Source organism: Botryllus schlosseri, chromosome 3 (genome assembly GCF_051294905.1).
Source record: "Botryllus schlosseri isolate E-star chromosome 3, Bs_hap1, whole genome shotgun sequence".
Lineage (NCBI taxonomy): Eukaryota > Metazoa > Chordata > Ascidiacea > Stolidobranchia > Styelidae > Botryllus > Botryllus schlosseri.
In genome coordinates, this window is record NC_137238.1 from 18,049,477 (window position 1) to 18,061,398 (window position 11,922).

General features: G+C 40.5%; 1 protein-coding gene across 4 annotated transcripts in view; it reads right to left on the bottom strand.

Annotated features, from left to right (window-relative positions):
• The window catches only part of LOC145434981 (cytosolic phospholipase A2-like), a 96,464-nt gene extending 87,242 nt beyond the window's left edge, over positions 1-9,222 (bottom strand). The window contains exon 1 of one of the 4 annotated variants that reach the window (XR_013913659.1): positions 2,721-4,442. Coding sequence is in view for 3 of the 4 variants with exons in the window: in XM_080312217.1 (XP_080168343.1) it covers positions 2,721-2,889 (169 nt within the window). In the remaining variant the exon portion in view is untranslated. Of the gene's footprint in view, positions 1-2,720; positions 4,443-8,871 lie in introns of those variants that run through there. The other 3 variants (XM_080312218.1, XM_080312217.1, XM_080312220.1) reach the window with 3 other exon arrangements.
• Positions 9,223-11,922: the final 2,700 nt, after the last annotated feature.

Sequence of the window (11,922 nt, forward strand, 5' to 3'; positions counted from 1 at the left end):
TCGCAAATTCATTAGTACCAAATATTTGTGTCTTGAAAGGACTTGGACATTAACTATACAATGTTTTGTACATGGAGTTGTGCGATGTATCATACTATACAAAGAAGAAACGTCGGGTTTGTGAGCCTCACTGCTTCACTGCTGCCTCACTGCTTCACTGCCTCACTGCTCACCAGCGTTACTTGTGGTCAGTGTTATTGGTGAGCGATTGCGTAGTGACGGATAATATCCACAGAGACACTAAAACCAAGAATCAACTGCCCGGAATGTTTATTTATGATTGCAATACCTTCCTCTCCTTGATATTGGTATTGAGTCGGATATTTTGAGTCACGAGTCAACACACATTTCTGCAACGTCGAGTCAAGTCCAGTCATGTCATTTTTGCAAAGTGACTCGAATAAAGTTTAAGTCATCGGATTAAGTTGAGTCACGTCTTCCCATCACTAGATCGGGTACTTAGTCGTTTCGATATCCTTCTGTCGTCTCATTACATCACATTGCGACTTATTTATCTCATTGCGTACTGTGTGCCTAGCGCGCATGAATTTCCCAACCACGGAGTATGATAATAAGAAAGAGAGAGATGAAAGAGAGAAAGATGGAGCAGAGAGAGATGTAACACTGTAGCGTGACAGCGACACTGGCTGAATATCACTCTCTCCTATAACGTAGGGATCAGACGATATCTAATACTAATTCCTCCTTATACGCAATGCAAAATATTGTCTTCTATAATCCATAGTATCTCGATCGTGGTGGTGAGTCGAAGTCGCAATTTGCGATTGAAAAGCGGCTTGTCAGTGAGATATGTAGTGGAGTATGCATTTCATTGACATATCGAAAGGTATGATCATGGCTTTAACAAAATTGCCGAAGCATGGAAGTATGGAAAGATATTTCCATACCATACGTTGAGATGACTGAGTAATACACTTGACTGAAGTCTCATTTTAATGTCTTTACCAGACTCGAGTCGCAGTGTGGAATAACTGTTGAATTTTCATACAATCAAATATTATACTTCGCATTCTGAACCTCTTAGCCGCGCAAGAAATGACCACGTCATTAATATCAGTCCTTTATCTACTGGATTCCGGATGTTTCAAATATTGTCAATTCCACAAGAGGCAGCATTGCAGACAAATCAGCTTTGGCATTCGTAATGGCATTGTCGGGCATCATAATATCATTATAGCTGGCGTGAATAAATTTATTCTATAAGTAACGGTCGCGTGGAACTAAGTGAGCGCATTTTAGCATATGTTTGTTACACATGTTTGAATCCGTCGTGGGCTATAAGCGGGGTTGCAAATACATTGGATTTTCGAACACTATTAATGAGCGATAGTTTTGGATTAACGATGTACTTTTGAGCACAGTTCCGGAAGTCGCACGTGTTTACACTCCGGGATATTATACGGGGTCAGCAAATCAACGGAATGTTATATTATCCTACTGTTGCGATGATTGAACAGAAACCACATTCAAAATTTTGCATTTAGCATATTTTAATATTTATTCCTTGTCGAATTGCGTCCTGCCTTGGTTAATGATTCATTGATGGATAATAATGGGTTGATCGATTTATTTCATTGGTTTATATGTCGCAGGTAGGGCTGGGCAAAATGATTCGAGTATTCGAATCTGAATCGAGTAATTATCCTAATGATCCGAGTCGAGTAGTACAATACGATTTTTTTCAAGTACTGAAATTCTACGCTCCTAACCACCGAAAGTTATTTTATGAACGAGAATTATGGCTTCGATACTATTTTCCACTGTGGAAGCCTTCAACCTTGATTAGCCGTACCCAGCATGCGAAACATATCGTGCCAAGCTACTAATGTTACTGAAAATAACACACTCCCGAAGTCATGATCCTCCCACAACATTGTCACAAAGTGTAATGAAATCGGCAGGGTCGAAAAAATACCAAAGTATCTTTAATATGATGGATAACAGGCATTATATTGTTTGAGGTGGCATAAAGTTACATATATTTGAACTTTGACATGTGCATTCTGTTATGTCGTCATAATAAGTGATACTGGAATACTCGACTCGAAGCACAATACGTGATTCAGAATCGAATTACTCAGGTACTCGATTTTGCCCGGCCATGGTCGTAGGAAGACGTGGAATACATGTGTACATTTCGCTGTTGTTAATTGCTACGCTTCTGTTCGTGGTAAATCTGCGGTTTGCGGCTGCTTATAACTCGGGCTAATGCACCTGTTCCGAATACGAACTATTTTATCAACGAGAAGTATAGCTGGTCATTTTTAGTCTTCAGCTTCCCATTTCCGTTGTTGGGCTACTGATAATTTTTGGCTGTCTTCAATTTGCAAGTCACGTCGAATCGAACTAGGTCACAACAGGGGGCCCACGCAACCACCCAAACTATTTAGAGCACGGGGTTAAAACAAGTTTAAGTTCATCTGGTAATCACTATGCATATTTCGGCTGAGGACTTACCTCAAGATGCGAATGATTGAGTGAAGATAGATCATTCATCAAACACAATTAATTATTCCTGACAATTCAACTTACAGAACAGTTCCGATGATATATTTGTTTTCGGCCTTGATTGTGGCGATACGCATATTTATTTCGCATCGCTACACCTATGCTTCAACATGCTTACACAAACACGGCATAAAAATTACTGACAAATCGCTCAAGCTTTAAGACGTTGACAAAATCTTATCTTTTCTCACCTTCCGAAAGTTTACCAATCCTCAATATCCAATTTCGTCGCAGCCTGGTGTCCTTCGGCGGACCGAAGCCTAACTTTTCGAGTAACTCGTGAACCTTCGCGCCTTTCTCGGACGTCTTTGCGTCTTTGGACGCGTTGGAACATCCCGCGTCGGCATCGCGCTGATCCATAACGCAAACCGACTATCTCCGCGTGCTTTTGGCGATTTAAGCACGCCTTTAACCGACTTTGGAATTTATACGATCACTCTCACCGCTTAAGTGCGACCATATAGGATAGCGCTAGACAAAGGAAAAAGTTTTTGAAGGCTTCTGTAATGACATCCACTCATACTCCCGAATTTGAGCTTTCTCAGTCTATGGTTTCAAGTAATTGCAAAACCCGATAATAGATTCGTAGTTGCAATCAATTGAAACCGCTGAACTCAGTGTTGGTAACTCTACCTGGATACAACTATGTCCGCTGGCATTTAATTCACGCTCAATTCACCTCTCGCAATTGCAAATACGAAGGGAATTCACAAAACATGACCCACGCTTAATGATATTATCATTGAGATATACACTTGCATCGAACGGATCTAATATCATGTTTACGATGGTTTGGTGTAATGGGCTCAGAAGGGCATACAGATTCTTCCTTTCCTATCAAAGTGAATGTAAACAACGTCGGCAATGTCACGATTTACACACGCTCACGCTTTTACGTCCAGACCAGTGGCCTGCCAGAGTGCCACATCATTTTTAGAATATATTTTCATAAGGGAATGAAGTGGTTACAGGCAGCGAAATTTGTAACGCGGTCGAATTCGTCATCAAGCCAACGCTGTCGGTACACTACAATTTATAGTAATGTCATGGTCTGGAAGAATGTAAATAACGCTCGCAGACTCACGCATCCAAAACAATATGAGGTGCAGTTCGATCAACTGCGCGTGCCAGCGGTAGTAACGGCAAATTCGATGCCGATTGATTCGTACAATAGTGTGCAGTCAGGGTGAAGATATCTCATTATTATTTGGTTAATTGTATAGCTCATCCACAACGGACTCCATCATGTATGAAGATGACATATATTGATCACGAAAATGAATGACCAAGATTGCATAAACACACGCTGATCATAGCATTCAATATCATCCAGGGATGTCGATATCTTTAAAAGTCAGTTTCCGATAAATCTGCTTTTTGACAACTGAGTTTATACCATATATTGGGCTGCTGTGTTGATACGCAGTTCTGTTGTAATTGTATATTGCGGATAGCAAGCAATACCTTCAAAGACCGGCATGGCAACGATATTATTATCCGCCGTACAATGAGGAGTGCCACAAAATGCATTAGCGGATATCCACAAGTAGCATTGAATAACATATCAAAAATACGCAATGAGGTCATGCTTCATGATTATTTCGACGTAAATGGGCCAGATATAGTCGTGGCACGAGAGGACTTAATGAGTGCGTGCGTATAGCGCTAAGAACAACCTAAAATGAAAGCTTCTTGTTTTACGAAAATAATGAAATCCTATGTTTTTCGCAGTGTAAATGAATTCTCCCGACAGAAATGTAAACGCGATTACCAAAGATAGCAAATAATGTGGCCACGTCTGTAACGTTTGGATAGGTTGCTGTCACCGGATATGCTTTTTAGTAGGGATGGTGTGAACGTGAGGTTCACGTTCGCGTTCTGTGTGTGAACCTCGGAAATTTAGAGGTTCGTGATCACAACAGAACCTTGGTAGGTTCTGCACTGTGAACCTTTTGGTAAATTGTAATTTTCACTCCATTATAAGATCTTCGGCTCAAATTGATTGCATTTTAACTGCGGGCCACTCCATGCATGGTGCTGGCAGCATGAAAAATCAACACTAAACGAGCATGCACCACGCACCTCGACAACCTTAAAAGTTTTACTTGCTTTGTTGCAAAAATTTTCTCGGAATATCCAGCTTTCCGTTTGTGAATATTTAGTGACTCTCTGCTGTGAGCTTGACCCGCAATCGATATACGGAGTCAGCGAATGATGCTTATTCAACCAATCAATGACATTGATATCGTCGTCTGATGTCAAAAATCGAACGGTCGTACTGGGTCAATCTTGACTTCATAAAAAACCAAATTCGTGCGATTAAGGTGCTTGCTACTGCTGCATAACTTGTTGTTTGTGGTATCGGTAGCGAGTAAGAAACCCGTTGTACACTCTGCTAAATATCAATGTAGCAATACTCAGACTCTGAACACATTGTCCGGTCTGGCTAAGACCGTTAAGGCGTAAGCTTATATTACTTGGTAAGTCCTCGTCGAAATTGTTGGCAAAGCGACGGAATGTACTGATTTTATGCAATTATTATATCCTTTGATTACCGCGGTTGATACATTTAGCGACGTTTAAAACGCCTATATGTACTTCAGCATTGTGGCATTATGTGGGCCGAATCTTCGCTATTCATCGTGTACATTAATATAGGGCATAGGCTATCAATTCATTGAAAGAAAGGGTTGGAATTAGCAATATGACGTCACGAGGTTCACGTTCGTGTTCACACAGATTCTTTCAGAAAGGTTCGCGTTCACACGAACCTGAACCTTTCAGAGGTTCACACCATCCCTACTTTTTACCAGAGGTGATAAGTAAAAGTATTTCTACTTTTCTGAGCATTTACCCCAAACAAGTCACGACTCGAGACATCGCAACACTGCTTTGACCACATGTGAAGCACTGCTTCACTTGCCTCCCATGGTCGCACGTTCCCGCATTTAAACAAGCACCAAACATCAATAATTGCGATAGGCCTACTATTTGAATCTAAACAGAGTGGTGATTATTGTCATCCTCTAACGAGGTCGTATTATCTGTTGCTGACTAAACTTAAAGGCATTAAGATTAAGAAGTGGTGCTTACGAATACGACTTTTTACTATATCAACGTGGTATATGATACAACGTACGATTGCTTATTTATAAATGTTCAGTTTGTGTCATATAGTTCTCGTAAAAGTAAAAAAAGAGTAATTGTTCCTTTGTGGACTGGCGCATTATTCAATAGCATAGGTCTTGATTCACGATAAATGAACACTCCCTCATATGAATGTATTTCTCGGTACGAGATGCAAGAAATGAGCTTAAAAACCATTCTCCATCCCGTTGATTCTATTAACGTTAAACAAAACTCCGCAGATGCAATAAATGATATCTATATTGGTAACAAAGTCATCCTGAATTTGCACCCTTGTAATCATGAAAATTGGAGGAACAAACCTAACTACTTTTTTCATTCCAATTGGACATAACAAAGATTTAATTACTACAATGTGAACATCAATATTTGGAAATCGATGTATTTGATACTAGACGCAGATGGCGTATTTGCACTGAATGCTGTCCTACAGCGTGTATGCGCGATTGCGCCTATGTATAATTGTATATGGACTGGAGTGGACATCCGCTGTATCTGTTCGGGTTAATTCTGGGATTGATGAGCAATAGTCACGCGGGCCATTTCACATTTAATCAAATGTCATCCATCTTTTCATAACGAAGAACCATAGATTCTCCCGGCCGCTGGCAATTTGTACCAAATACTGATGACAGTGCCAATCAACTGCAAAGCCTACATTTGCTGCTTGACTAGCTTCGAATAGAGACGGAATAACAATGTACGCATCCTAGATATACCATAACCGTGGAAACGTATTTCAGTGGCATGGACGACAATCTAATTTTTTTGGTCGATTGCATAAAAAGCGAATTTCGCTGCTAACCTCAACATCGAACTCATATTGAATAACGTATGTACTGAATATTCAATAGCGTACACAGCAGGGATACCTAACTGGAGGACCGCGATCTGAATGCTGACCTTTTAAATGTTCGATCCGGGGCTCACATATGTGTAAGTATTTGCTTGCTTATTTAAACAAAGTCAAATCTATTATCGTTTGATTCGACTAACAGAACAATATATACATTTCGCTTGTTGCTTTTGCTAATACCTATCACTATACCGGATTTTGTATAGGGTTTTACCGTGTAACATTTGTGTGACTCTAACTTATTTCATGACATTTATAACGGACCGTGGCAAATTTCAAACTTTGCATCTAGATCTCTGCTAAAATGGATGAGTATCCCTGATATAGTATTGGGGTACTATTCCCGCTCAATATAACACTGACTCGCATTTCATAGTTCTGTGAAATCATCCCTAAATCCACTATGTCAATGATCAGCTATAGTTGGAGCGTTGATCTTTAACATTCCGAAAGGCTCGTTAGATATGCCAAGATGTCATGTTTTCAATGATGCAGTCGTAACATCCGACGTTTCTATCCAATAAATAAAACCGGACAGCATAAACAATAAACATGTCTTTTATAATGTTTTTACAATGCGTACATCTCACCGTTACTGATGAAGCTCGTGTAACTTCATACTTTATCAACACAATTTCTCTCCGGAAGATGCACAATGAATCGTACACAGACTTACGCCAGATATCACAAAAGCATGATTACTTAAGTACATAACTGATGTGATGCTATGTGGATTCTATGTTGTACCTAGTTTAGAGCCTATATTCAACCTGCCCATTACCGATAATCCATTTCCTGAAGAAATATGGTATCAAAAAGACCTCATTTTGCGAAGAACAGTGGACCAACGACCAACGACATGACTGATTAACTCTCAAATCTATTAAAAGTCTCGGCTACTCTTTCAACAACCCCTATTAGATGTTCAAACGATGCAACAACAAGAAAAACGACAAACCTGCAACTACAAACTAGAGCATGCGGTGTTAGCGATTCGGATTTTATGCGCGAGTTATTTCGGCATCTCCAGAAATAGTATTTGCCGCTGATTACCGGCAATAATATGTCGCTCGGATGGGTATATTAAACGAGGGTACTCCCTTAGCGCTATGGAATTTCCATGAAAGATATATGAGTCCAATGTACTTATGTACGGTCGCTGCCATTGTACGCTCAACTCATACTGTACACAGTTGCCTAATCACTACACATCACCTCGAACTGCACTAATTTGGACACGCGACTACTATTTCAGTAAAGTATAACCTAATGCGATAAAATTACTACAAAGCAGGTAGGTAGGTGATAGATAGAGTAAATGAATCGACCTGTCGAATCTTCACATCACTAGTAAAATCTTCAATACAGATTTCGGTATTGACGGTTGAACGATACAGACGTGATGAAATATGATATGATGCAGCAAAATCGAATTACGGTATAGCTAATCATGTTTTAATTACTAGGTGCCGTGATAACGAAACAGATGTGAATTGCGTGAAGTGCCGAAACCGCAACACGCCGGAAATTGATGGTTGTCGATAGTAGTTTCGAAGTATTAGATTACTGCTCATGATTTGACTGCTAAATTATTCTGGTATCAGCATTCCACCATATTACCGGCTCTCGTCTGGGCAACCTGCATTTCGCGTCGCTTGTAAATTGAGTAAACATTATACCCTCGACAGAGGTGTCATACGAAGAAATACTTCAACTTTATCGAAATAATCAAGTAGCTTTTGTCAACTTGTACTACTTACACAATAGGCTATGTTTTTCCCACAACGTCCGCTGTTAATTGAACAGATTACTTTTTCAACATATTGTTGTTTAGAATAGTAGGAAGTAGCTATGAAATTATCCCAGCAACTGCATAAAAGAGCTCCTGCGTCATGGTAATTGAATATATTTTCGATGATCGCATCTGTATGTTGTGCGATTAGCCATTTAGCGCTAGTAGCGAATATACAACTTTCATTTCCGAAAGTAATCACCCCGGATAAGCTGCTAAAAGTATGCGAACCCTCTACCCCATCTTCAATACTCTTTGAAACTATTTCCGTGGGTAGTTTGCAAATCTTACATTCTTCACTTCCGTTTGAAGTAGAAGTAGACGCGTCTAAGAGATTGCTGCTTGTAATTGAGTATAGACGTTTACTACCACTTCTAAATGAGTAGCAACGTTGACTGCTTTTCCCACAACTGATCAAGACCCTCTCCCTTTATTACAAAGTTGTTAGCATCTGTGTGGGATACGATGTCTGTATGAGTGACCCAATGAACTCGATGACGCTATAGAATATGAGATGTGCGGCTAACAAATGGAAGAAAGAAATTACCGTGTTTCGCCTGCCTTTTAAACTTGACGGTGAATGAACCTGCTGCGGGGAACTTGAATATCCGACTTGATTTCTTCCGCGTGGCGTCACTCGAGTTCAAAGGTGAATATTGATCATTGTCTGCCGATCCTTCCACGCGCTCTTCCACAGGACTCAGAAACATATCAGTAATATATATTTTCGAAGATAATGCTATCTATAATGGAAATCGTGATTGAGACACTGTGATTTTGTGCTGTAAATTTATGCACAAAACGAAGAAAAACAGTTTCGCATATTGAACATTGCTGCCTATCAAATCGCCTTATCCACGTACACGTCGTAGGAAATATTTGGCTGTCTGGCACGATCGTACCGGTACTCTTCCTCTCAGCAATGTTTTAATGCTGGTTACGTGGCAGTGCTGATTCGCGTTTGTGTTCCTTAATAATTCAGAGGTTTGCGTTCGCAAAAGAGCTTTGATAGGTTCCACCCAAAATGTGTTGTGAAATTCCTGTAATCCTAAGAATCTAAACATCTATGATCAAATTTCTTTGGATATCAAACTTTACCACGATGACACCGAGAAGGGAAATTTAGCACAACACTCCGAGGAGTCTCGCGACATCTCAAATTATACTGATTTGTGAGAATGTTCCTTGGCATATCGCGTTATTTTAATTGTTGATAAATTAATGACTCCGTTACTGTTAGGTGCTTGGCCGGGATCGAAATTCCAGTGCAGTTAGAGAGTTATCAATGCCTGTTGAGGCGAAAATGCTATGTTGGGTATGTGTTGCAGCATAGTTACCGGGCTGCGAAGATTTATCTGAGCAGCGCCACAGCGAGTTGATGTAACACCTTGTGAATTGAACCAAAAGTTCACTCATAAATGACTACTATTTCAGCAACATTAGACAGGTGAATGCACAGCAAGGCAAAAGTGCTTTCCACTGATGAAGATGCCGCTAAACTTCTGTCGAAACGGAAAGCCAAATAATTCAATCTGGACTTTCGTTAATTCCGAAAATGTAAGATCGATAACATACTAATCATCCTTGCTTGGAATTAGCACTGCTTCGTCATTCGACGTCATAGATATCCATATTCACCTACGTTTTCACAGAGAACCCTCATTTCAAACCGGAACCCCTATACAGTCTCTTAATTTCCAATGCACACCTGAGGGTAACAAAGGTTGGCAAAGGGCAATGGGTCACTAATGGACATTGCTTTAGCGGCATCTTCAATAGCCAATAGCCATAGCCGCTCCTTCACATTTAGTATACCGTAGACCGCGAGTTAATTTGGTCGCGGCACAATAGACTGCCTTCCGTGATATCGATGTCAATAAGCGTATTAAACCGTCGATATGTACAACAGGTGCCACGTGGACCGACTAGTCGAAAATGATATTACTGCCACACTATTTTCGAGTCTATTTAATACCGTACCGTAGCATCATGGTGTCCTATATGGTGTCGACACAGCCAAATCTCACGCCTCAGTGAAATTGTATCACGTCACAGTTTCCATTTGGCTACAGGCAATTTGACGGTCATTTTTGACCGGCTTGCCGAGCATTAAATTTGGTGAAAACGGGTATCAATCGAAAGCTGACTCTGCACTGATTACGAAAATATAAATTTTATTCCGCTCGTGGCCCTGGAACTCCCACAATCAGCCTCGAATTTTTCATTGTTATAGAGATTGGCATTGGGACGCAACGATGGTGTCTGTCTCTTTTTTTCTTGAACTACTCTCTCGTTTCACCAGACAGCATTGTTACGTCCTGAGCTACTCTCTCGTTTCGCCAGACAGCATTGTTGCGTCCCAGTGCCAATCTCCATAACAATGAAAAATTCGAGGCTGATTGTGGGAGTTCCAGGGCCACGAGCGGAATAAAATTTATATTTCCGTAATCAGTGCAGAGTCAGCTTTCGATTGATACCCGTTTTATCAAATTTAATGCTCGGCAAGCCGGTCAAAAACGACCGTCAAATTGCCTGTAGCCAAATGGAAATTGTGACGTGATACAATTTCACTGAGGCGTGAGATTTGGCTGTGTCGACACCATATAGGACACTATGGTAGCATCTATTGTTTCATAATGACTGTACGTGTACGTACAAGTCATACATGCACTCGTACAGTGTACGGTACATATATAACGTGTCCGCAATACCAAATGTACCCGCATGTTACGAAAGTACCCTATCAAGTAACAGAATTATTTCATGATGGCATAATAACTTATGCTTCAATTTATGATGCATGGCGCGATGCGCGTGTACTTAGCTTCTAAGTTACAAATCGATGAATCGTACGTGAGGCGTTAAATGTTCAAAACGCTCCGTGTCTCAGCATTGTTGTGTTACGTAATAGATAACTCTTTCGTGGAGAGAAAATTGGATAACTTCAAAGCGCTGTTGCTTCTGGCTTACACAGTACAATTATACTCTATTTTCCGTGTCCGAATCGCTGCTGCGGATTAAATGGGAAGGCGACTTTCTTCGCTAAAAGCTACATCAAAAATATACCGACATAACCGCGTTATTATACTTAATAACTGCACTTATTCACCGATATCAAATTGACTAACATCGCGATGGGCTCGCTGAAACATACACCTTTCAAAATTATCTTGCGACTTAACGTTCTTCAGTGAAACTGACAGACTTCGTATAACATTTTCTGCTTGACCCGAGCACGAGGGTAGATGTTCTTGGTTCTGCCTCAGCGAATATCCAAAGACTTCGTCTAAACCCGCGGCACCTTTAGTAATTCTTCGCAAAGTGATTTTTGGTGGTAGAATTAATAATCGTATTAATATTATGGCGTCTTCTTCATTACACCCATAGTTATCACTAAATTTGCACTGGCTGGTAGCGATGTTGGCATTCCCCCCTTCGAAGATACATGCAAAAACCAATCGTACATCCGCCTGTCTCGCACTGAGTCAGGATTCCGGGGAATTGTCCACAACGTGTGTCATATCCTTTTTACAGTTGCGTACACTTGCTAACACGAAAAATGTACTCGATTAATCAGGAGTTCAGGCAAGGTAGATAA